This window comes from Saimiri boliviensis, chromosome 1 (assembly GCF_048565385.1).
Source record: "Saimiri boliviensis isolate mSaiBol1 chromosome 1, mSaiBol1.pri, whole genome shotgun sequence".
Classification (NCBI taxonomy): domain Eukaryota; kingdom Metazoa; phylum Chordata; class Mammalia; order Primates; family Cebidae; genus Saimiri; species Saimiri boliviensis.
In genome coordinates this window covers 43,987,472-44,014,349 of record NC_133449.1, presented here as the reverse complement: position 1 = coordinate 44,014,349, position 26,878 = coordinate 43,987,472, and the positions used below count along the sequence as shown (strand labels likewise).

The 26,878-nt window shown below is 37.7% G+C and overlaps 2 protein-coding genes across 7 annotated transcripts in view; one reads left to right on the top strand and one right to left on the bottom strand.

Annotated features, from left to right (window-relative positions):
- PREPL (prolyl endopeptidase like) overlaps window positions 1–25,664 on the top strand; it is a 48,535-nt gene extending 22,871 nt beyond the window's left edge. For 3 of the 5 annotated variants that reach the window (XM_074396712.1, XM_074396704.1, XM_010337463.3), the window contains exons 6-14: window positions 2,598–2,814; window positions 3,418–3,603; window positions 9,840–10,037; window positions 13,559–13,734; window positions 15,338–15,554; window positions 18,818–18,967; window positions 23,366–23,489; window positions 24,305–24,378; window positions 24,753–25,661. In XM_074396712.1, the coding sequence (XP_074252813.1) occupies window positions 2,598–2,814; window positions 3,418–3,603; window positions 9,840–10,037; window positions 13,559–13,734; window positions 15,338–15,554; window positions 18,818–18,967; window positions 23,366–23,489; window positions 24,305–24,378; window positions 24,753–24,842 (1,432 nt within the window). In that variant the 3' untranslated portion in view covers window positions 24,843–25,661. Of the gene's footprint in view, window positions 1–2,597; window positions 2,815–3,417; window positions 3,604–9,839; window positions 10,038–13,558; window positions 13,735–15,337; window positions 15,555–18,817; window positions 18,968–23,365; window positions 23,490–24,304; window positions 24,379–24,752 lie in introns of all 5 variants that reach the window. The other 2 variants (XM_010337462.3, XM_010337461.3) reach the window with 2 other exon arrangements.
- Window positions 25,375–26,878, bottom strand: part of SLC3A1 (solute carrier family 3 member 1) — a 60,252-nt gene continuing 58,748 nt past the window's right edge. For both annotated transcript variants that reach the window (XM_074396723.1, XM_003926757.4), the window contains one exon: window positions 25,375–26,002. In XM_074396723.1, the coding sequence (XP_074252824.1) occupies window positions 25,562–26,002 (441 nt within the window). In that variant the 3' untranslated portion in view covers window positions 25,375–25,561. The remainder of the gene's footprint in view (window positions 26,003–26,878) is intronic.

The following is a 26,878-nucleotide window of genomic DNA, read 5'->3' as shown; positions in this document are numbered from 1 at the left end:
TTGTCCCTGATGATTGTTGAGCACCTTTTAACCATTAAATTTTTAGTAATATATAGAAGAATTTAAAGTATGTCTTGCTACTAAATTATGAATTAAAACTAACTCAAAAATGTGTGATTATGCTAGTTGAAAAAATGTGAATATATGTTATGGTGTCAATGGTATATCAAGGAAAAAAGATGCATTTTTAAAAGGTAGAAAGCAAATATACCCAAAGTCCTAACAATGATTTTTTTTCTATTTTCTTTCTTTTTGTAATAAGCATTGTTATTTTTATAATCATAGAGAAAATACATTTTAAATTTAAAAATAAGTATCAATAGAAATAATTGGAAAAAAAGATTAACCTCTGGTTGTTTACATTTCTTGTATTCTCTTAGACACATTTTACCATAGAGCCACTGGTGTTCTCGCTTCCTGTAACCACATATCTACCAGTTATTTGATCAAGTAGTTTATTTTTGATTTGTCATCACCAAACAAAGCAAACAAAAATTTTCAAAAAGCCAAGTAGCAAAGAAAGTGTTGAAAATAAAGAGCAAAGTAGGGTAGGGGACTTGCCCTACAATTATATATTAAAGCACCTATAACAGTAAAAATAATACACAATGATAGACAAATAATAGAGCCTAGAATAACAGATCCTAGCATATATGAAAATTTATATGATAAAAGGCATCACAAACTAATGAAAAATGAATGGGTGTTATTTTATAATGCAATGGAAAATACTATTTGGATAATTTTCATCATTACGTATGTCAGCATATATTCCCAAGAAATTTAAAGAATCTATTGAGGGAAAAAAATTTTTTTTAGTAATTTGGTTGGAGTATTTTTGAGACATAAAATCAGTGTAAGAAATCACAAAGGATAGTAACAGTCTTGAGTCCCTAAAATATTAAACTCAAATCAAAAACTACAAAAACTATGGCAAATAGTTAAAATCTAGATAACAAAATGGAGGAAAGTGTTTTCAACAAAAAGACAAGTTAATATTCTTAATTTTTTGTTTTTAAACGGAGTCTTGCTCTGTTGCACAGACTGAAAGCAATGATGCAGTCTCAGCTCACTGCATCCTCCGCCTTTTGGGTTCAAGTCATTCTCCTGTCTCAGCCTCCTGAGTAGCTGGGATTACAGGCATCTGCCGCCATGCCCAGCTAATTTTTATATTTTTTTGTGGAGACAGAGTTTCACCATGTTGGCCAGGGTGATCTCGAACTCCTGATCTCAGGTGATCCACCTGCATCGGCCTCCCAAAGTGCTGGGATTACAGGCATGAGCCACTGCACCCAGCCAATATTCTTAATTGATAAAGAACTATTTACATCCCAGTAATTTAAGCTACATTCCAAGTTTAAAATGGACACAGACATTTCACAAAAGAAATACGATTGACAGATAAACATGGTAATGTGATCCAATTCAGAAGAAATTTTACCCAGCTATAAGCAGTTGTTATTTGGGGGTATTGGGATACTTTACATTTTTCAATAGTTTCAGTATGAATTACTTTTATAATAAGGAAAAATATAAATATAATGTGTAAAGCCACCCAGTATGTTAGTATAGTGCTTCTAGGATATTATTTGATTGTATATATCAAGTCATAAAAATACATGTAATTATTAGTATTTCCATTCCTAAAAATTTTTTCTGGGGAAATAAATGTAAAGATCATGAAAGGGGAAAATATTTTCATGAATATGTTCCTTGTTACATTGTTTATTATAATGAAACATTAAAATCTAAATTTTTAAGAATTATGATATATTAGGTAGCCATTAAACCTGTTATATTAGGTAGCCATTAAAAATAATAATCACAAAGACTTTCAGTTCATGTAGAGAGTATTGATATTATATGAAGTAAGAAATACGGAATCAAAAATTGTATCTATAATTACATCTATTTAAAAACATGCATAAAATATAAATATACCTTAGAAGGAAAAATGGAAAAAGTAAAATAGCTATGTTAATGTTTTAAATGTGTTACATTAGTAAGATTGTGAGGAGTTTTCTTCCTATTCTATTTTGTCATAAAAATTGGGAGAAAGGAAAAAATACTCCAAGATGCATATCAGAGAAAGAAGAAAATAAAAATAACTATTTTATTCCCTATTTATATCTCCTATAGAAGGTTTATTTCCTCTTCTCAGCAGAAAGCCCTATTATCTTCTCATGTGATTGAGAAATGATGTCTCTAGTTTACCTTTAAATACATCCAAATATAGATGGATTAATAGATGTGTGATAAAAGTAAATATAGCAGAATGTTAGCATTGATGGAATCTAGGTGGCTTTTTCAACTTTTCTGTATTTTTGAAAAACATTTATGATAAAATGTTAGAAATAAATGATTTTGAATGCCCTTTAGGAGAAAATGAGAAAAATAATATCTAATCGTTAGAGTTACAAGTGATACTCACTAAGAATTATTTTTATTTCCTGTCTGCATTATAAATCAACATGTATACTGACCACCTCTGAGATACTGTCCTTAACAAGGTAGCATGTATCTGAAATAAACTGTGATCTCATGTATCTCTCTCTCCCCCCGACTCTCTCTCTCTCTCTCTCTCTCTCTCTCTCTAGCTACTTTGTTTTCCTTTATCTTACAAAAGACAGTCGATTCCTCACCATGAATATTATGAACAAGATGACTTCTGAAGTATGGTTGATAGATGGCCTGAGCCCTTGGGACCCACCAGTACTTATCCAGAAGCGTATACATGGGGTCCTTTACTATGTTGAACACAGAGATGATGAATTATACATTCTCACTAATGTTGGAGAGCCTACAGAATTTAAGGTAATCTGGATACTCCTTGTCCCCATTTGGGCTGTTAAGAAGTGTCACACTTCCATCAACAACATTTCTTGCTCTAAGAGTTCATCGTTTTATAAATTGATGCCACCTTCCTAGGTACAACCAATCCGATTTCTTTTCCCTTAGAGCTAATGCCTCTACATGTTTTAATTGTGCCTAAAAAGTTCGTAAATAAAACATTCTATCCTGAGCATATGTTATCGAAACCAAACTTGGCAGCTTAAAAGAGCAAACTTATAAACTTGTGATTTTATGAATTGGCAATGTGGATTGATCTCAGGCACTTCTTCTGCTGGTATCTGCTAAGCTCACTGATGTATCTGTAGTCAGCTAGCTGTCAGTGCCTTCACTCAAATGTCCAGTGGTTGGCTAAGCACTGAGTCATACTGTCTCCCCACCCAGCAGACTAGTCAGGACTCATTAATATGGTGATGGTCACACTTTATCCCTGATGCAAAGTTAGTTCCTTCAGCTCTTTATATGACAGTGAGGACTACTATGGTCTAGTTCTCAGTGATTTCATCTCTGGATGCTGTAGCCTTCATGTTTTCTTACCTATATGTCTTCTAACTTTGTTCCACATAGCTAATGAGAACAGCGGCTGATACCCCTGCAATTATGAATTGGGATTTGTTTTTTACAATGAAGAGAAATACAAAAGTAATAGACTTGGACATGTTTAAGGATCACTGTGTTCTATTTCTGAAGCACAGCAATCTCCTTTATGTTAACGTGATTGGTCTGGCTGATGATTCAGTTCGGTCTCTAAAGGTATGTTTAATTTTCAGCAGTTAATACTGTTAATCAAAATATATATGCAGTTTAGCTTAATGAAACATCACGTTTTGAATAGTAGCAGCAGTGTTCTTTTTCTTAAAAGGAATTTATTTTAAATGGAATTTAGCAAACTCAATGTCAGGTTTAGGAGGGTTATCTTAGAATTACTTAGAGGACCTTGCTTTTTATGCATTTTTACTTAAAATACTGTCTTAGAACATGGACTTCATAAGTAGAGTTAAGTGCTAATATTTCTCTTTCTGTATATCTCTCTATCACGTATCTCTACAACTTTTATGTATAGCAATAACTCAAACCAAACCTGGTAGCTAATGCCTAACCACTGACTGCTGCTCCCCCATCCCACATCCCCAGCAGGGACAGTAGTGTTACCCAGTGTGTTTTAGCCACTACATGTTGTGTCTGCATCATCATCTCTTTGCCAGTTTTCTTACCCACGGGGGATGCAGGGAACAAACTTAGGTTTCTTTCAGTGTAGGAGTAGCAGTGGTCTCCACAGCAGCACAGAAGGGTAATAGTGGCAAGACTGCTTGGCAGGGTGACTAGTTGATACTGCTTGTGGATACCAGGAAAGATAATTTGCCTTCACAAGTGAAATTCCTAAAATTGGTGAATGACAACTTTATTGCCTAGTTTTAAAGTAGCATTAACACGTCAGTTAAGGTAGTAGACACTGAAGGGAAGAGAATGGGTTCCATTTTGTTTGATATGAAAAGAGTTACTGAGCCAGTTGATGAGCAAACAGCATAGACAACTTAACACCTCCCAAACTCCAGTATTGTCAAAACTCCTGTCAAAATGCAATTTCAGTCAATTCAGTGGCTTTTTATTGAACTTTTATGTGCGTAATACTATATCAGGCATTATAGAGTGGAAAGCTGTTAAAGCAGAATATCTCAGCCTTGAAGATATAGTTAATCATAAGATTAGACTAGTACACAAAGATTTAATTAAGTAGTATCAAAAACATAAGATGTGCTGTGGGGCTCACACTAGAGAAGGAAGGTCCAGGAAAGCTTTTGGTAAAGTTGGTTGAATTTGAAATAAACCAAAGAGGAGAGAAACGATTTTGACAGGTGAAGAGATGGTATTCCAAGATGAGAAAGCCATCAGATGAAGCTCTATGCTGAAGCTCATCTGACATTCAGAAAATGTTTGAGGAACTGTTAATTGTTCTGTTTTATTGAAGCACTCTACATTTCTGGGAGATGAAGCCACGATTTGACTTTTTTTGAGTGTCAATATGAGGAATTTATTAATAAATTATGGAAGGTAACATTTGAAGTTTTTAAGCAGGGGAATGGTTTGAGGAGTGGCAGCCATATTAGGACACACTAAACCAAAAAGAAATGAGGAGCAGGGAGCTAGTTTTGAGATTGTTTTGTTGGTATAAATAAGAACTGGAATAACTGAAATTCTCCAGCTACTCCCTAAAATCAGAAGATCAAATGTAGTGTCCAGTCTCTTAGAACACTTTGTAATTGTTCTAAAACCAAAATGGTGATTGACTTGAGGGATTTCCTTATTGTCTTTATCTGCTGGAATGCAAAGTATTTCTTTTCACTTGCTAATTTTTTTAATTTGAATATTAGTACTTTAGATAGCATTTCTTTTAACTTTTACTTTCAGGGGTACATGTGCAGGTTGGTTCAGTAGACAAATTGTGTGTCACAGGGGTTTGATATACCTATTATTTTGTCACCCAGGTAATAAGCATGGTACCCAATAGGTAGCTTTTTAATCCTCATCTCCTTCAACCCTCAGGTAGGCCCCAGTGTCTATTATTCTCTTCCTTGTGTCCACATGTACTCAGTGTTTAGGTCCCACTTACAAGCAAGAACATGTGGTATTGGATTTTCTGTTCCTCTGTTGGCTCACTTAGGATAATGGCCTCCAGCTTCAACAATATTGCTGAAAAGAACATTATCTCCTTTTTTATGGCTGCATAGTATTCTGTGGTATATATGTACCACATTTTGTTTATCTAGTCTATCATTGATGGGCATTTAAATTGATTCCCTGTCTTTGCTATTGTGATGAACATAATGCATGCATGTGTCTTTATGGTAGAGCAATTTGTGTTCATTTGGTTATATACCTAGTAATGGGATTGCTGAGTTAAATGATAGTTCTGTTTTACATTCTTTGAGAAATTCCCAAACTGCTTTCCACAACGGCTAAACTTAGATTTCCACTAGCAGTGTATAAGCTTTCCCTTTTCTCCATAGTCTCACCATCATCTGTTGTATTTTGACTTTTTAACTACAGTCATTCTAACTGATGTGAGATGGTATTTCATTTTGGTTTGATTTCCATTTCTCTAATGATCAGTGATGTTGAGCATTTTTTTCATATGCCTGTTGTGGCTGCATCTGTGTCTTCTTTTAAAAATATTTGTTCATGTCCTTTGCCCACTTTTGTATGGGGTAGGGTTTTTTTCTGTTTTTGATTAATTGTTTGTTTTGCTTGTTAATTTAAGTTCCTTATAAATTCTGGATACTAGACCTTCTTCAGATGCATAGTTTGTGAATATTTCCTCCCATTCTGTAGGTTGTCTGTTTACTCTGTTGATAGTTTCTTTTGCTGTGCAGGAGCTCTTTAGTTTCCATTTGCCAGTTTTTGTTTTTGTTGCTATTGCTCTTAGCATCTTTGTCATAAAGTCTTTGCCTTTGTCTAGAATTGTATTTCTTAGGTTTTCTTCAAGGGCTTTTATTGTTTTAGGCTTCACATTTAAGTCTTTAGTTCATTTTGAGTTGATTTTTATATGTGGTATAAGGAAAGGGTCCAGTTTTCAGTCTTCTGCCTATGGCTAACCATTCACTTGTTAACTGATGCCAAATTTAGACATCTTCAGTTGGGAGACTGGTGGAGCATCTTCTTATTTCAGTCTATATGGATAGGAATGGGAGAGAATATATAATTTCTAGCAATGTACTTGTTTCCAAAAAATCTCATGTCAGGAAAGTTAGGAATATCATATGGAGTTTATTTTGCTATGATTTGACTTCTAAGTAAATATGACCTTTTCTATTTTTTGTAAGTATTCTTAAAGATATGCTCCAGTTTCTATGGTTTTAAATTCCACTAGAACAAACATTATGTCTTTAATTTATTCTGTATCTTCTATCTCTTCATTTTCTGACCCTTCCCAAATGATAGTACTATTATGACTTGTGTAATGTTCTAGTCATCATCAAGTGGAATTAAATACTACTTGGTCTTTCTGGTTAGTACCTGTATATAATAAAGAGAATTTTAGCCAGGCACGGTGGTGGCTCACGCCTATAATCCCAGCGCTTTGGGAGGCTGAGGCGGGCAAGTCACAAGGTCAGGACATCAAGATCATCCTGGCTAACATGGTGAAACCCCATTTTTGTACTAAATATACAAAAAACTAGCCAGGCATGGTGGCACGTGCCTGTAGTCCAGCTACATGGGAGGCTGAGGTAAGAGAATCGCTTGAACCCGGGAGGCAGAGTTTACTGTGAGCCGAGATCACGCCATTGCACTCCATCCTGGGCAACAGAGCAAGACTCCATCTCAAAAAAAAAAAAAAAAAGAATTTTTTAGATTAGATCCTTTTTATGAACCTGGATAACATGAATTAATATCCATAGTCACTGCCACACACAAAAGACAGAATCTTTAACCAAACCATGAGTGCATTATAAAATATTTCTACGTGTAATAACTCTGCCTAGTGGGCAGTTGACTAAAAGATCTTTTTAAATTCAGTCTCATGCCTGTAATCCCAAGGTGAGCAGATCACCCGAGATCAGGAGTTTGAGACCACCCTGGCCAACATGGTGAAACCCTGTCTCTACTGAAAATGCAAAAACTAGCCAGGCATGGTGGCAGGCACCTGTAGTCCCAGCTATCCTGGAGGCTGAGGCAGGAAAGTTGCTTGAACCCGGGAGGTGGAGGGTGCAGTGAGCTGAGATCGTGCCTCTGCATTCCAGCCTGGGTGACAGAGCGAGACTCTGTCTCTAAATAAATAAATAAATTCTATCTTAGCAGTAGAAATGTAAAACCCTTCATATACTTGTCTCCTATCCTTGGTCATCATGCCATCAGTATTTTCTGGACGTATTTTTTTTTGGGGGGGTGTCACTATAAGAAGTTATTATACTTAATTTAGGCTAGTTGGGATTTTTTTGCTGTATGCTAACATCAGTTTTATTTAGAGGAGGAGCAGTCTGCATACTCAGGCCGATTTTCTTTCGGCCTATATGTCTTAATCATTCTTTTGATGAAATAACTATAATTTGCTGCTAGAGTGCTACAACTGAACCTGTTTCTGTCAGGTATCTAAGGAATGTCTGCCTGTTTCCTAGCCTACTTACTCTCTGGTGCTGTCCGTTAATATATACAGATACACTGCAGGCTTATCGCAGTAGGAAATGTGGCTTAAGATACCCTTGAGTTAGTTAATACTTATTTCTGCATTAGCTGGGTGAACTTTTTAAAAGCCCATAGCTTTGAAACAGTTTTTATTATGATTGAAACATTAATGTTGGTTCCATTAGTTTTAGAAAAAAAACAAAAAGACTTTTTGATTTTTGGAACCACTTGGTCTAAAGCTACATGGGTTACATAGAGACTGTCCTGAAGTCTGATTAAAAGGTGGAGAAACGGCCAGTCACGGTGGCTCAAGCCTGTAATCCCAGCACTTTGGGAGGCCGAGGCAGGTGGATCACAAGGTCGAGAGATCGAGACCAACCTGGTCAACATGGTGAAACCCTGTCTCTGCTAAAGAAATACAAAAAATTAGCTGGGCATGGTGGCGCGTGCCTATAATCCCAGCTACTCAGGAGGCTGAGGCAGGAGAATTGCCTGAACCCAGGAGGCAGAGGTTGCAGTGAGCCGAGATTGTGCCATTGCACTCCAGCCTGGGTAACAAAAGCGAAACCCCGTCTCAAAAAAAAAAAAAAAAAAAAAAAAAGGTGGAGAAACGTGAGCTTCCATGGGCTAAGGAACCTTGTACCCTCACTCTGAGGCCTAGTTATGAGGTTGTAGCAGTGCTGCTTTTTTTTTTTCTCCCTCTCAAGTCTCGGTTTGTGTACTTAGAACTATATGCTACCAGATTTCTCAACTTCTGTTTATATTTTACTCTTCAGTTATGGCTTAAATTTAAATATACAAATTATCCTTTAAAACAACCCTCAATTTGAGAAGAATGGGAACTTTTTGAGATTGCAAATGCATGTCCTTTTTCGTGTTTTATGAAAATAGATTTTTTTTAATTAATAAGAAATTTGTTCGGAGAACTTAAACTCTGGCTGTAGTTGCTGCAGGTGGAATGGTATCCTCTTTATGCACAAATCCCCTGGCTGCCTTTTTCAATAGTGCCCACCAGTGATGTTTCTGTGCCTCTGATTTTCTAAGGAATTTGCTCTTTCTACAATTACTCAGGAAAAGAAAGGCAATTTTCTTTTAATGTTCTGCCTCTCGGTACCATTTCTAACACTCTGTCAACCTGCTTACCAGAGTTCTTTAAAAGGTGTAAGAGGGATGTTAGTGGAAGGCTTTAAGCTGGACCCTGCTGATCTAAGAGAATAAATTTTGATTCCTTTCCTTTTTTCTTAAAGTTAAGAATCTTGAGCATAATAGCTGTGAGTCTCTTAGAGTAGATGTGCCAGAAAAGGTTTTGTTCTGCACAATGGTTAGCCTAGGAGCTAAAGTTGAAACAAATTGCAAATGCCTTAATGCTGCTGAGCCCGTTTGTAGCCCTGAAATAATAACTGTCATCACCGTGGCTGTCCAGGCAGCAGGGTAAGGACTGGTGGCTAAATTATTAAAAACACACGCATGTGAGGGATTTCATGTTCTTTGAGAGAACAGAGATCTTGGCAGTGTCTGTGGGTTTTGGAATTACTATTTGATTTGCTCTTATTCTTCCATTTTACTATTTTATTACCCAAGCTTATACCCCTAAATAAACTTTTCTATTAAAGGCAATTTCATGTAAAGCTAGAATCATGATAAATCCTTTTCCTATCATTTGTCTTATTTTATTGGTCATTAATGGTCAGTTTTGGTTTTTACATGAAATATATCTTGTTGTGATAAAGTAATCCTTGAATGAGGCATCATGTGATAACAGAAAGTAAACTAGATATCCATATCATCTTGTTTGGAAAGATTTAGAAATTTAATTAATGATACTTGGTGGCCTAAATAAAGAATAAAAATAACTTTTATTTCTGTAGCTCCCTCCTTGGGCCTGTGGATTCATAATGGATACAAATTCTGACCCAAAGAACTGCCCCTTTCAGCTTTGCTCTCCGATACGTCCCCCAAAATATTACACATACAAGTTTGCGGAAGGCAAACTGTTTGAGGAAACTGGGCACGAAGACCCGATCACAAAGACTAGTCGTGTTTTACGTCTAGAAGCCAAAAGCAAGGTAGGTCTTGTAATCTTCACTTTGAGCTCCCACTTACTGAAAGCATACTGTTGGCCAGGTGCCATGCAGTTGTTGGCGTTACATTAGCATGGTTTCCTAATGTAGATTTCTTAGACCATAGTAATACCCAGATGATTTTAGGGGTATGTGAATTTTTTTTAACCTTAATTTTCATGTTTGTTTGAACATGGATTAGAAAATTTATAGCATGTCAAGCTTTTTATTTCACATTTTTTTTTTTTTTTTTTTTTGAGACGGAGTTTCGCTCTTGTTACCCAGGCTGGAGTGCAATGGCGCGATCTCGGCTCACCGCAACCTCCGCCTCCTGGGTTCAGGCAATTCTCCTGCCTCAGCCTCCTGAGTAGCTGGGATTACAGGCACGCACCACCATGCCCAGCTATTTTTTTGTATTTTTAGTAGAGACGGGGTTTCACCATGTTGACCAGGATGGTCTCGATCTCTCGACCTCGTGATCCACCCGCCTCGGCCTCCCAAAGTGCTGGGATTACAGGCTTGAGCCACCGCGCCCGGCTATTTCACATTTTTTATGTATGATTTTTTTAAAGTTGATTTTAAAAAATTAATAGAGGTGGTATGTAGTTATGACAAAAATAGTGAAGGTGGTAGCAGTTGACTAGAGTAAACTAGACTGATACAGTCCCTGCCCCCATGGAGCTTACATCTAGCAGGAAAGATGACAGATATTTAAAAAGTCATTAATAACCACTAGGATGATTAAGAATAAACTAGAAAGGAGACAGGAGATTCCATTTTGTACAGAGGCCCTGAATTTGGGGAGAAAGTATACAATTCAATAAGTGTAGGGCTGGCCAGGTACGGTGGCTCATGCCTGTAATGCCAGTGCTTTGGGAGGCTGAGGTGGGCAGATCACAAGGTCAGGAGGTCGAGACCAGCCTGGCCAACATGGTGAAACCCCATCTCTACTAAAAATACAAAAAATTACCTGGGTGTGGTGGCAGGCACCTGTAATTGCAGCTACTCGGGAAGCTGAGGCAGAATTGCTTGAACCTGGGAAGCAGAGGTTACAGTGAGCCGAGACCGCACCATCACACTCCGGCCTGGGCAACAGAGCGAGACTCCATCCCAGAAAAAGTGTAAGGCTAGGCACAGTGGCTCAAACTTATAATCCCAACACTTCGTGAGCCCAAGCTGGGAGGATCACTTGAGCCGAGGAGTTAGAGACAAATCTAGGCAACATAGTGAGACCTAATCTGTACACAAAACAAAAATATTAACTGGGCATGGTAACATATGCCTGTAGTCCCAGTTTCTTGGGAAGCTGAGGTGGTAGGATTGCTTGAGCCCAGGAGGTTGAGGCTGCAGTGAACTGTGATTGCCGCCATTGCATTCCAGCCTGAGTGACAGAGTTAGATCCTGTCTCAGAAAAAAAACAAATGTCAAGGAGGCCATTATGGCCAAAATCAAGTAAAGGATGGAAGATTGGTAGGATGAGGAATAGAGAGAAATGAGATGTAGAAAAGGAAATAACAAATATTCATATTCCAGGTATACTCAATATACGCAATTTACAAATTTGTGCAAGCAGGGAACAAAAGATAAACTATAGCCTTGAATTTAAGGAATCCTCAGGTTTTAGCATATCATCTTTCAGATCATTTCACATGTGCTGACACAGAATGAATTACAACGCAAGCCTTTTATTAGGAATTTTTTTCTTTATTTTCTCTGAATATCTTTAAGTAAATATTGATATTTTCATATTATAAAAGCAGTACATGCTTGTTGGAATGGATGCAAAAATACAGAAGATATAAATCTTAAATGACTACTTCTCAGTACCATTTGCTTACTACACCTCTTAGAAATAATCATTGTTAGGCTGGACATAGTGGCTCATGCCAATAATCCCAGCACTTTGGGAGGCCGAGGCAGGCAGATCACGAAGTCAGGAGATGGAGACCAGTCTGGCCAACATGATGAAACCCGTCTTTACTAAAAATACAAAAAATTAGCTGGGCGTGCTGGTACGCGTCTATAATCCCAGCTACTCGGGAGGCTGAGGCAGGAGAATTGCTTGAAGCCCGGAGGTGGAGGTTGCATTGAGCCGATATCCTGCCACTGCACTCCAGCCTAGGCAACAAAGCGATACTCCATCTCAAAAAAAAATCATTTTTATCCATTTAGTGTACTATCTTTCAGATAAGGTTTTGGCTAGTTTTCTAAACCTGGAATTATACCAGTCTATCAAAATGTTGTAATTACTAGACCTGAAATGGAAAGAACAGTTAAGTGCCATGTTCTTGGAGAGCCAAGAGGGGAGAAGGGAAGCAGCTGCCGAGTGGAAGCTGGAAGCTGCTATACCTTTCCACGGCCATTTCAGTACTGCTGGCAAACCCAGGTCCAGCCCATCACAAGACTAGCTGTTCTACCTCCTCCTTTCACAAGTTTTCAACAAGCAAGTTCTTCTGCTTGTATAATTGAAATTGGGGAAGAGGTGGGGGTGAAAAGACCAAGATTGTTTTATAGAAATTAATCTGCATCAAGTTTTATAAAAGTGAATCTTACTAAAATAACAAGTTGGGTATTTTAAAGAAGAATGAGAGGAGGATTTCCTTCTTATTTGATAACACTTTGATGTCTCCAGTTATTGCCCCCAAGTAAAGTTTTCAAAATGAGAATGAAAATATGGAGAGTGACTTGGTTATATGATTTATTTTCTTTATGTAAAGTAGTGCTTTTTCATTCATTTCAAGCAGAGTGAAAACCAATTTTACCTTTTTTCTGTGAAAAGTAGATCAGAGGTAGTTCTTTTATCTGTTCAGAGACTGCATAGTTTCAATCAACTGGGATTGATGAGTTTGAGCTACATTGGGGAATGGTTACATAACTTAAAAGTAACTTTGTAACTCGACAAATAATTTAAATTACTTTAACCGTACAAAGAATTTTACCTAAAAATTTTAAAACCACTTAAAATTTTTTTTAATAAAGTTAAATGGGCCTTTGAAAAGGATTGTGGTAGTTAGCAGTAACGTCAGTAAGATTTCAAGTCTTAATGGTTGAGAATTCTGACTACAGAGGACAGAAAATTGAACTGGTAAGACTTTAATCAGCATATCTGAAGATACTCAAAAATGAGAAATTCCAGTATCTTGCTCTAGGCATAGGAAGAATTCTATACTGGGATTTCTAACCTTGGTAAGTATTTTGGTTTCACCTGAAAATTTAAAATTAGAGTTATAGTGGGTAGTGAAGAACTCTTTAAAATTATGTTATTGTCATGAAAAGCTGCATTTAATAAAATGTTTTTGGGCCAATCTTGCTACTCTTTTCTGGTTAATAGTGTAGGACAGCAAGTTATCTGAAACCAAAAGCCATGATGTATTTTTAGAGACCATAATTCTTTTTCTTAAACAAATTTGTGCTCAACATCAGTAGATAGCACATAAGTGGGGACAGTGCACCTCAATATTTTAAATTGGGATAAAACTGTTATTAGAAAAGACCTCTTTACATACATAGTAATTGTTCATTTCTAGGATGGAAAATTAGTCCCAATGACTGTCTTCCACAAAACAGACTCTGAGGACTTGCAGAAGAAACCTCTCTTGGTACATGTATATGGAGCCTATGGAATGGATTTGAAAATGAATTTCAGACCTGAGAGGCGGGTCCTGGTGGATGATGGTTGGATATTAGCATATTGCCACGTTCGGTGAGTCAGTATATTTTACCTGGCATGTGAGTGCCAGACCATTGTGATCGATATCCAGAATAGCAGTATATCAGGGAACAAAAGCTTATTTTTTTCATTTGTATTATTCGATTTATGTATTCCTAAACCAGTCCTAGTGAAACTTGATTCTTTAACAGATTAGCTGATCCAAAAAGCAAAAGGATAGATTTTTAGAATTTTTGCATAGATGTACCAGACTTTGTACGTATTTAGTAACATTATTATTTCCATTTAGTTCTCCTGAATTAAGGTTTAAGTAGCCTCTCAATCCGAACTCCTGTTTTCCATCTAACTTCCATTTTATTTCAGCTGTTTTCAAAACACGTATTATTTTATATTTCTGCTTAAAATTCTTCTCCACCTCTTAATCTCTAGAACAAAGTCCAGATTCCTCAGTATAATACTCCTAATGGTCTGATTGATCTATTGATCTCTGTAGTGGCATTTATCATCATATCCTTTTTTTTTTTTTTTTTTTTTTTGAGACAGAGTTTTGCTTTGTCACCTGGACTGGAGTGCACTGGCACAATCTTGGCTCACTGCAACCCCTGCCTCCCAGGTTCAAGCAGTCCCCATACCTCAGGATCCTAAGTACCTGGGACTATAGGCACATGCCACCACATCATCTGATTTTTTTTTTTTTTTTTTTTTTTTTTTTTAAGAGACAGAGTATTGCTCTGTTGCTCAGGCTGGAGTGCAGTAGCATGATCTTAGCTCACTACAACCTCTGCCTCCCAGGTTCAAGCAATTCTCAGCCTCCCGAGTAGTTGGGATTATAGGCATGCACCACCACACCCATCTAATTTTTTGTATTTTTAGTAGAAACAGGGTTTCACTATGTTGGCCAGGCTGGTCTTAAACTCCTGACCTCAAGTGTTCTGCCTGCCTCAGCCTCCCAAAGTGTTGGGATTACAGGTGTGAGGCACCGTGTCTGGCCCCCAAAGTCATGTCCTTTTAAATGACATGCTCTGTCACCACCTTGCCCTTAAACATGCTGTGACTTATCTGTGTCTTAATGCCTTTTCTTTGCGCTCTGGAAACCCAAATTCCTCCTTCACAACTCAGTTTAGGTATCATCTCCTTAAAAGCATTTGTGTTCCTGACTCATATATATACCCCTCACCTGGCAGATAGGTATTCTTTCCTCTGCTCCTGTAATACCTTAAATACACTTGTGTGACCACACTGCTTGGTCACTTGTTGGTCATTGTTTTCTTAACCCACAAAATTACCTTCTCCAGGGTAGGGAATTTTTGTTTGTTTCTACTTTTAAGGTCTGTACTTAATCTCTAATAAATGGACCGGCACTCAACACGTATTTGTTGAATCAATTCTGGATTATCTGTATCAGGAGTTGACAAACCTTTTTCTCTGAAGAGCTACATAGTAACATTTTAGGCTTTGCAGGCCACATACAGTCTCCGTTGCATATTACTTGTTTTCACCCAATCTTTAAAAAGTAAAAACCATTCTTAGCTCCAGGGCCACACTAAAACAGGCTTCCAGGTGTAGTTTGCTGACCCCAGCCTACATCATTAACGGTTCTTTTTCCACTAAAACTTTTTTTGCCCTTCAATTTCAGGGGTGGTGGTGAGTTAGGCCTCCAGTGGCACGCAGACGGCCGTCTAACTAAAAAACTCAATGGCCTTGCTGACTTAGAGGCTTGCATTAAGACGCTTCATGGCCAAGGCTTTTCTCAGCCAAGTCTAACAACCCTGACTGCTTTCAGTGCTGGAGGGGTGCTTGCGGGAGCATTGTGTAATTCTAATCCAGAGCTGTTGAGAGCAGTGACTTTGGAGGTGAGTACACTCTGTCCCGACTGTTTATAGAATGGGGGAGGTGTAAAGCCATAGGCTGCTCTAAGAAAAACATTTCTGGGCTGGTGCAGTGGCTCATGCCTGTAATCCCAGCATTTTGGGAAACTAGGCTGATTGCTTGAGTCCAGGAGTTCGAGACAAGCTTGGGCAACATGGCCAGACCCTATCTCTACAAGAAGTACAAAACAAAACGAAAGAAGCTAGGCTTGGTGGCACATGCCTGTAATCCTAGGTACTTGGGCGGCTGAGGTAAGAGGATCACTTAAGAGGTTGAGGCTGCAGTGAAACACTGTGCTCCCTCCTGGGCAAGAGTGAGACTCTCTCAAAAAAAGGAAAGAAAAGGATTTCTGCATAGGAGTGTAACAAAGCTTTTAAGTTTTAAACTCAGAATTGTAGCTTTAGGAGAACTTTTAAAGTTATTTTAATCCAACTGTTAACCCTTATTCTCTTCTGACAGTGTTCTTTATTATTTTTAAAGATTTCTACTGTAAGATGTTAATGGCTATCTCTATTGCTCATTTATATTTGTAAGCACATTTAGAATTGGTGAAAAAGCACTGAAGCATATATGAGTCACAGTTCAGAAAGCCAGGAAGAGCATGCTGTGACTCTGGAATGCACTGAGTCCTTTGGCTGCTGGTCACCTTGACAGGCTGCTGCCTATCAACATTTCAGTCTTGGATTTAGAGGCTCTTTATTTTTAGATAATCCATTCTTAATGGTCATTGGTCTTTTGGGCATAGTTTTTCTGTATTTTAATTGAAATATCTTACCTTGTTCGGAAAATCTTTTATCTTTTCCCAGTGTCAAAAATTATGAAGTTACATTATAGCAGTTGGTTTCACTGCCATCTTAGATACTCTAAAAAATAATGACTGAAATGGGAGAGAATAAATCATTTTCAGAATTTTTATTTTGAGGGTGGGGAGTTCATAACTTGGGCTTGCAGATAAGTTTTAAATGGTACTCATCTGTAAGTCTGATTTTTAAAAGCAGAAAAATGTGGAGGAAAAAAGACCTATGCACAAAGATAATAATGGCAGAATTATTTACAGTTTAAAGAAAAAGCAACTAGCTTTTGACTTTTAGAAATGTAAAGGGAAATAATGAGAAATGTATGTGTAAGGATATTTATCTTAGGTTGCTTATTATAGTGCAGGAGACAACCCTTTATAAATGTTCAGCAATAGGGATACATGTGTAAATCAAAGTTCTCAAATATAAGCAGCAAAAACCAGCCCTGATTAATTTAAGCAGAAAAGGGCAGTAGGGAAGTGTAGGTATGTTCAGACCAGTGTTAGAGGTTACCCAGCCAAGGCATAGAATTGGCCCAGTGAAACTCTGACTGCTATTACTGCCACCACTGCCAAACACAAATCACCTCACACTGCCAGTGCAACTTCTAGAGCTGGATACAGCTGTGGCACTTTTGCCAGAATAAATTATCTGTGATCACCACTTCTTTGAATCACTAACTTCCCAGGCAGAGTATAGAGCACATGTGTCTGGTTGATAGACCCAAGTCACACATGAGTCACATAGCTACTCTAAAGCCGCAAGGGAAGCTGGGAAAGAGACTGTCTAGCATTTAGTATCTCTACAATGAGAGGCAGGCTCTATCTGATAGGGTTGGAGGTTTTTCAAATGCAAAAAAAGATGACAGGCAGCCAAAAAGAATTACGGATGCCTTACTATACTTGGTTAATGTTAATACAAGGGAAAGCTAAAAAGCATGTTAACAGAAGAATATAAAGCTAAGTGAAAAATACAGCCTTCATTTTTGTTTTGTTTTTTTGAGACAGAGTTTTGCTCTTTCACTCAGGCTGGAATGCAGTGGCGCACGATCACAGCTCTCTTCAGCCTCAACCTCTGCGGCTCAGGTGATCCTCCCAACCTCAGCCTCCTGAGTATCTGAGACTACAGGCATGTGCCACCATGCCCTGCTAATTTTTATGGGTTTTTGGGGTTTTTTTTTTTTTTGGTAGACATGGGGTTTCACCAGGTTGCCAGGCTGGTCTAACTCTTGGACTCAAGTGATTTGCTTACCTCAGCCTCCCAAAGTGCTGGGATTACAGGCATGAGCCACCATGTGTGACCCAGCCTTCATTTTATTAAATTTTGTAATACTAGTTATAAGCCAATGGGTTGTTTTCTCATCTTTCACGTTGGATGTTTTTCCAGGTTTCTTTACTTAGCGTTTTTTACTTTTAATATAAAATGTCAAACTAGTGAAAAAGATTTTACACCTTGCTGTGTTTTTTTCATTGTTAAAAAATTTTTAATTATGGTAAAATAACATAAAATTTACCATTTAAACCATTTTTAAGGGAATAGTTCAGTAGTAGTAACTGCATTCATATGATTTGCAATCTCCAGAACTCGATTTTCATCTTGCAAAACTGAAACCCTATACCAATTAAAAACTCACCATTTGCTTCTTCCTGCAGCCTCTGTCTCTGTGAATTTGACTACTCAAGCACCTCAGATAGGTGGAATCATAAAAAATACATATTTTTGTAACTGGTTTATTTCACTTAGATGATATCCTTGAGGTTCATCCATTTATTCCTTTTTAAGGCTGAATGATATTCCATGTAATATTGTATGTGTATACCACATTTGGCTTCCTCATCTTTCCATTAACGGACGCTTGAGTTGCTTCCACCTTTTGGTTATTGTGAATAATGCTGCTATGAACATAAGTACACAGATCTCTTCAAGACCCTGCTTTCAGTTTTGGGGATTATATGCCAGGAGTGGAATTGCTGGATCATATGGTAATCTTAAGCTTAATGTTTTGATGAACCACTATACTGTTTTCCATAGCAGCTGCCCCTTTTTATATTCCAGCCACCAGTGCATCAGGATTCCAGCTTCTCCACGTGATTGCCAATACTTTTTAAAAAACATAACCATCCTAATTGGTATGAGACGGTAGCATTTATTGCTTTTATATAAGAAAAAATATATATGAATAAAAGGTACCAAGCTAAATAAATATTGTGAAATTAGAAAATAAATAATTTCCTGTTACGTAAGTGGCATTTAAGGAGTCTGAAGACTTTAAAAGTAGGTTATAAATTACAGGCCCTGGTTAAGGACTGAGTATTCTAGCTCTTGGTAATCTGCATGGCTTCTTGAGTTATTTTCGCTCCTATCAATACGTATATTCATAAAATGTCATATTTTTCTGAAACTCACCAACCTCTTACTTGAAGTATAAGTTTCTTTGCCCTTTTTTTTAGGCACCTTTCTTGGATGTTCTCAACACCATGATGGACACTACACTTCCTCTGACATTAGAAGAATTAGAAGAATGGGGGAATCCTTCATCTGATGAAAAACACAAGAACTACATAAAACGTTACTGTCCCTATCAAAATATTAAACCTCAGGTAGTGAAAGACAATTGTGTTAGACTATCCTGAATTGATACAGAAGATAATTTTAAAAAAAACTTATTCAAACTGAAGAAAAGATGTTTCTACTTATAATACCTAAATATCTTCAGCACCATCTCTGCTCATGCTTCATGTTTAATACCTCAGGGGAATAGATTTATGCCTTAATTACTGATTAGCTAAGGTCCTTTAGTCAAGAAAAGGCTATTCCAGGTAACAAGTAGTCTAACTGTAATACTGAGGCTCTTTCAAGATATCAGGTGAGAAAAAGCTCAGAGCACTTGGAGAAAATTGGAGGTGATTATTTTTCATGGTCTCTATAGTAAAAAGGGACCATAAGAAATAATGTAGAACTCAATTTTAGAGTAGGTGCCATGCAGTGCTGAGAAGAATGTATATTCTGTGGATTTGGGGTGGAAAATTCTGTAGATGTCTATTAGGTCCACTTGGTCCAGATCTGAGTTCAAGTCCTGGATATCCTTGTTAATTTTCTGTCTCATTGATCTGTCTAATATTGACAGTGGAGTGTTAAAGTCTCCCACTATTATTGTGTGGGAGTCTAAGTCTCTTTGTAGGTCATTAAGAACTTGCTTCATGTACCTGGGTGCTCCTGTATCGGGTGTGTATATATTTAGGATCGTTAGTTCTTGATGCATTGATACGTTTACCATTATGTAATGCCCTTCTTTGTCTCTTTTGATCTTTGTTGATATAAAGTCCATTTTATCAGAGACTAGGATTGCAACTCCTCCTTTTTTTTTTTCCCTCTCCATTTGCTTGATAAATCTTCCTCCATCCTTTTATTTTTAGCCTATGTGTGTCCTTGCACGTGAGATGGGTTTCCTGAACACAACACACCAATTGGTTTTGACTTTTTATCCAATTCGCCAGTTTGTGTCTTTTGATTGGGGCATTTAGTCCATTTACATTTAAGGTGAATATTGTTATGTGTGAATTTGATCCTGGCATTTTGATGCTAGCTGGATGTTTTGCCCATTAGTTAATGCATTTTTTTCATTGTGTTGATGGTCTTTACCATTTGGTACATTTTTGGAGAGGCTGGTACCGGTTGTTCCTTTCTATGTTTAGTGCTTCTTTCAGTAGCTCTTGTAAGTCAGGCCTGGTGGTGACAAAAATCTCTCAGCAATTGCTTGCCCATAAAGGATTTTCTTTCTCCTTCGCTTATGAAGCTTTGTTTGGCTGGATATGAAATTCTAGGTTGAAAGTTCTTTTCTTTAAGGGTGTTGAAAATTGGCCCCCACTGTCTTCTGGCTTGTAGGGTTTCTGCGGAGAGGTCCGCTGTGAGTCTGATGGGCTTCCCTTTGTGGGTAACCTGACCTTTCTCTCTGGCTGCCCTTAGCATTTTTTCCTTCATTTCAACCCTGGTGAATCTGACGATTATGTGCCTTAGGGTTGCTCTTCTTGAGGAATATCTTTGTGGTGGTCTCTGTATTTCTGGGACTTGAATGTTGGCCTGCCTTGCTAGGTTGGGGAAGTTCTACTGGATAATATCCTGAAGAGTGTTTTCCAGCTTGGATTCATTCTCTCTGTCACATTCAGGTACACCTATCAAACGCAGATTAGATCTTTTCACAATAATCCCATATTTCTTGGAGGCTTTATTCATTTCTTTTCACTTTTTTTTCTCTATTCTTGCCTTCTCATTTTATTTCATTGAGTTGTTCCTCAATCTCTGATATCCTTTCTTCTGCTTGGTCAGTTCGGCTATTGAAACTTGTATATGCTTCATGAAGTTCTCGTGCTGTGTTTTTCAGCTCCATCAAGTCGTTTATATTCTTCTCTAAGCTGTTCGTTCTAGTTAGCATCTCATCTAACTTTTTTTCTAGGTTCTTAGTTTCTTTGCATTGGGTTAGCACATGTTCTTTTAGCTCTGAGAAATTTGTTATTACCCACTTCCTGAAGCCTGTTTCTGTCAATTCATCAGATTCATTCTCCATCCATCTTAGATCCTTAGCTGGTTCCAGGGATGCAAGGCTGGTTCAACATACACAAGTCTATAAGTATAATCCACCACATAAACAGAACCAAAGACAAAAACCACATGATTATCTCAATAGATACAGAGAAGGCCTTACAAAATTCAACAGCCCTTTATGCTAAAAACCCTCAATAAACCAGGTTATCGACAGAATGTATCTCAAAATAATAAAAGCTGTTTACAGCAAACCTACAGCCAATATACTGAATGGGCAAAAACTGGAAGCATTCCCTTTGAAATATGGCACTAGACAAGGATGCCCTCTCTCACCACTCCTATTCAATATAGTATTGGAAGTTCTAGCCAGAGCAATTAGGCAAGAAAAAAAAGTAAAGGGTATTCAATTAGAAAAGAGGAAGTCAAATTGTCTCTATTTGCAGACAACATGATTGTATATTTAGAAGACCCTATCATCTCAGCCCAAAATCTCCTTAAACTGATGAGCAACTTCAGCAAAGTCTCAGAATACAAAATCAATGTGCAGAAATCACAAGCATTTCTATACAGCAGTAACAGACTAACAGAGAGCCAAATCAAGAGCAAACTCCCATTCACAATTGCTACAAAGAGAATAAAATACCTAGGAATACAACTAACAAAGGATATAAAGGACCTCTTCAAGGAGAACTACAAACCACTGCTCAAGAAAAACAAGAGAGGACACAAACAGATGGAAAAACATTCCATAGTCATCGTTAGGAAGAATCAATATGAAAGTGGCCATAGTGCCCAAAGTAATTTATAGATACAACGCTATCCCCATCAAGCTACCATTGACCTTCTTCACAGAACTGGAAAAAAACACTTTAAATTTCAAATGGAACCAAAAGAGCCCGCATAGCCAAAACAATCCTAAGCAAAAAGAACAAAGCTGGAGGCATCACACTACCTGACTTCAGCTGTACTACAAGGCTACAGTAATCCAAACAGCATGGTACTGGTATAAAAACAGAGATTCAGATCAGTGGAACAGAACAGAGGCCTTGGAAGCAATTCCACACATCTACAACCATCTGATCTTTGACAAACCTGACAAAAGCAAGCAATGGGGAAAGGATTCCCTGTTTAATAAATGGTGTTGGGAAACTGCCCAGCCATGTGCAGAAAGCAGAAACTGGATCCCTTTCTTACACCTTACACTAAAATTAACACCAGATGAGTTAAAGATTTAAACATACGATGTAACACCATAAAAACCTTAGAAGAAAACCTAGGCAGTACCATTCAGGACATAGGCATAGGCAAAGACTTCATGACTAAAACACCAAAAGCAATGGCAACAAAAGCCAAAATAGACAAATGGGATCTAATTGAACTTAAGAGCTTCTGCACAATAAAAGAAAGAATCATTAGTGTGAACTAACAACCAAGAGAACGGGAAAAAATTTTTGCAATCTACCCATCTGACAAAGGGCTAATATCCAGAATCTACAAAGAACTAAAACAGCTTTACAAGAAAAAAACAAACCCATCTAAAAGTGGGAGAAGGATATGAACAGACACTTTTCAAAAGAAGACATCTGTGAGGCCAGGAAACATTTGAAAAAACGTTTATCATCACTGATTATTAGAGAAATGCAAATCAAATCCACACTGAGATACCACCTCACGCCAGTTAGAATGGTGATCATTAAAAAATCTGGAGACAACAGATGCTGGAGAGGATGTGGAGAAATAGGAACACTTTTACACTGTTGGTGGGAGTGTAAACTAGTTCAACCATTATGGAAGACAGTGTGGTGCTTCCTCAAGGACCTAGAAATACAAATTCCATTTGACCCAGCAATCCCATTACTGGGTATATACCCAAAGGATTATAAATCATTCTGTTATATAGACACATGCACACACATGTTCATAGCGGCACTGTTTACAATAGTAAAGACCTGGAACCAACCCAAATGCCCATCAACGATAGACTGGACAAGGAACATGTGGCACATAGACACCATGGAATTCTATGCAGCCATAAAAAACGATGAGTTCGTGTCTTTTGTAGGGACATGGATGAATCTGGAAACCATCATTCTCAGCAAGCTGACACAAGAACAGAAAAACGCCATATGTCCTCACTCATAGGCAGGTGTTGAACAATGAGAACACATGAACACAGAGAGGGGAACATCACACACTGGGGTCTATTGGGGGCGCCAAGGGAGGGACAGCAGGGATGGGTGGGGAGGGATAACATGGGGAGAAATGCCAGATGTAGGTGATGGGGGGGGGGGATGGAGGCAGCAAACCACATTGCCATGTGTGTACCTATGCAACAATCCTGCATGATCTGCACATGTACCCTAGAACCTAAAGTACAATTAAAAAATAAACATACAATTTTGTATAACTACATCAAAAAAAAAAGGTAAATTCTTTGTGCATGTATTTTCTTTCAGCATTATCCTTCAATTCACATAACGGCATATGAAAATGATGAACGTGTACCTCTGAAAGGAATTGTAAGCTATACTGAGAAACTCAAGGAAGCCATCATGGAGCATACTAAGGATACAGGAGAAGGTAGGAGACCACCTAGAAGCAGGGAACATGGCCAAACAGACTACTACCCATGGCATACTGTTCAGAGTAATGTATTTCAGGCTGCAACCAAATCATCTGCCCAGGATTTAAGCCAAACAGTTATTATCCTATGTTGCCCACCCAGTTAAAGTGTACGTAGCTACATAACTACGTATACTGCCTCGCCTCTTTTTCAAAGGACAATATTAAAATGGGTAGGCAGACACAAAGAAATAAATTTAAGGCTCAAATATAACTTGGAGATGTACTGCTGTACAGTTATTCATTTAACAATATTTATTGAGCCATTATCCTTGGGAATCTCTAAAAGATGGATTCTGAGGTTTTTGCTTTGGGCCACCAGTGCCCAGACTTTTTAGGTGCTTGAATTTCCTTTAGATAGTTGTTTCAGCTTTATGAGATAAGAATCCCTCCTTTTTGCCTTGCAACTGCATGCTAAGTCAGACAGTTTTCCCTGTATTCCTCTCCATTTATCACTCCCACACATTGCTATAGTTGACGTTTTCAGGGCAGAAGACTGATTCCACAGGGCAGGTTGATGATCTCCTGGGTTTCAACCTTCTCCATGTGGCACCACATAGTCTTTTCCATACAGCCTCTTCTTGCTTTCCCTATGTCAGGAGTTTGTCTTCTGCTGCTTGTCCCCTCCCATCTTTTTGTTGATCGTGGTTTTTCCTTTTTATTCCTTCACTGTTATTTGAACTGAGTACTCAAAGAACGGGAGAAATGGGTCTGGATCTTCCAAAGAAGATTCCCAACAGTCTTCTAATTGTTCTACATGTTAACTCTTTCAGGTTATCAGGCCCCTAATATTATTCTAGATATTCAGCCTGGAGGCAATCATGTCATTGAGGATTCTCACAAAAAGGTATGTTATCAAGCCCCTCTGTAGACAGATACCTGAACTAGAGAGATGTTGTATTTATAAGTTTTCAGTGGTTGCAGCAGGATTTATGACAAAGCTACTTTGCAAATGTCCTGTCTATGGGTGAGAACTAGGAGGGGATGGTGGGGCACTGTGTCAATCAAGAGAAATGTCTCTAGTACTTGATAAGTGAGCTCTGTTAAAGAACATAATTTAATCTTAATTGTTGGAAGCCTGCTGTCTCTCTCCCAAATAAAAGTATTCTTGCCATAAATTGCTGACTTCAGGGTTAGGTGAAGATGGATAGACAAAGAGAAGTTTCAACAGTGGCATTTTACTACAAAGGCCTTCTAATTTTTAAAATGTGTTTCTTTTAGATTACAGCCCAAATTAAATTCCTGTACGAGGAACTTGGACTGGACAGCACCAGTGTTTTCGAGGATCTTAAGAAATATATGAAATTCTGAAACACTGCTTTCAACTGGGAATTGGAAACACCGAAATATTTGGTAGTGTTACTTCCAATTGAGTTAGCAAAAAAAAAAAAATTAGTTACTTAGAGATTTTGAAGTTATTAATCTTTTAAAATGTGCTTCTCCATCTAAATTGTGCTTAGTCTACATCTCACTTGCTTATACTGTTCTCTCCATTGATGCACATGCCCATTAACCTAGGAAAGTAGTTTTCAAATCATGCTCCTTAGAAGGACATGGAGTTGGGGCCAAGGGAAGGATTGGTGACAACAGAACTCCAGGCCTCCCTTCCAGTCAGAACAGTTGAGCAGTTTACAAATCAGTGTCCTGCCTCTTTGCTAGCAAATGCTTTTAGACACTGTGGCAGGGAGTCATCCTCTGATTTCTAAGACTGCATTTTAAGGGAAAATATCACATTCTTCCCATTAAAATGTGTTAAGAGTTTTTGAATAATCTGGGGTCCTAATGTGTTCTGGTCATCCCTGATTGATGCTATCTCAATAAAGTTATAAGCTCCCATAAGTGATAATTTACTTTTAAACATTTTATTTTTTCAAAACATTTGAGAACCCTTCTTAAAGCAGTTACGTTCAAGCTACAGAAATATCTAAGAATGAATGATTGTTCACCAAGCAGCGTGCTGTACATGAAGCTACTACAAATGCTTACAATCCCAATGAAATGCCAGTGTCTTCATCTCTTTGTAAAGGTGCCTAACACGAGGTATACAGTATATTCAGTACACTGGAATAGCATGCTCGATTGGAAACAAAGCATCTATCTCTGAAAGCTGTTTGGCGATGAAGGAGATTCTTCGTGTTGTGTTCAAGGATGAGTCCATCTCCCTTTGCCAGAAAAATGCCACTGGTATCAACTTCACTGCCTTTGTTGGTAGAATTGGTACTTAACCTTATTCTCACTCTAGTGGGAAGGCCTGAAATCATATTCTGTAGATTTAGCAGTGTCGATTCTCCAAAATTCAGAACGACGATAAAGATTCTGTCTATGCCATCCAGCTCTCTTGTGTACACAACATAGTGGCTGTCGTTCCTCAAATGGCAAAACCAGCCCCTGCTGAGGAGTAGCTCATTGGCATGAAGTAGACTTAAGTCTTGATATAACTTCAAAGCCGATCTGGGCTGAGTCATTTGGACCTGTTTTTTAAAAAAAGTATTCACATAAGTGATTCTAAGAATTGTTTGTAAGTATTTTTAATATATTGTAAGGAGTTATTTCCCGAAAACACTCGCTTCAGTTTTGCCCCGTATAATTTGCCAAATTGTAAGCATCAATAGGTAGGTAAGAATAATTCATCTAAAAACTGATAGAAATGACAAATTCAGGGTTTCAGCTTATCTAGGAGTCATTAAAGCTTGCACAGCGCTCTGCTACATTGTAGAGTTTCTGTAGAGACCAAATTTGATTCCACTTTAGGAATCCCAAAACAAACGTCCAAGTCTAAGTTGATGAATAATTTACTCGTGTAAAGTCACTCTGTACTGTATTGTAACTGCCAGATGCCCAGAAGGAAAGCAGTGATGTACTCAGACTTCTGAGGAATTGGGGCTTGTTTGTTCCCCTTTGTAGAATAATGTGGAGGCTGCTGTTGTGCAAAGATCACGTACTTTTAGCAGACATGTATTTCTTGCACAGCTAATAGAAGAGAAAGTTGAAAAAAGGATGCAAAATAAATAGCTGCCTAAGGTGGAAGTTAGAAATTGTACATTTTTTTTTTTACCGTAAAAGTAGTATGTGTTCATTAACACATACTACTTTTATGGCAAAAAAAAAAGTAGTATGTGTTAATGTATGTTTTATATAGCTGTAAAATAAACCCAAATAATCTTTGGATTTATTTTACAGCTATATAAAACATACATAATTTGATGATGTACTTATAACATTTCAAGCATTTTCTGTTACTGACTATATAACTTCCACAAATGTTTTTAATGACAATATTCTGTTGAATGGTTGTGCCATACTTAACCACTCCCTTTCATTTTGACATTTGTGTTTCTAATATTTTC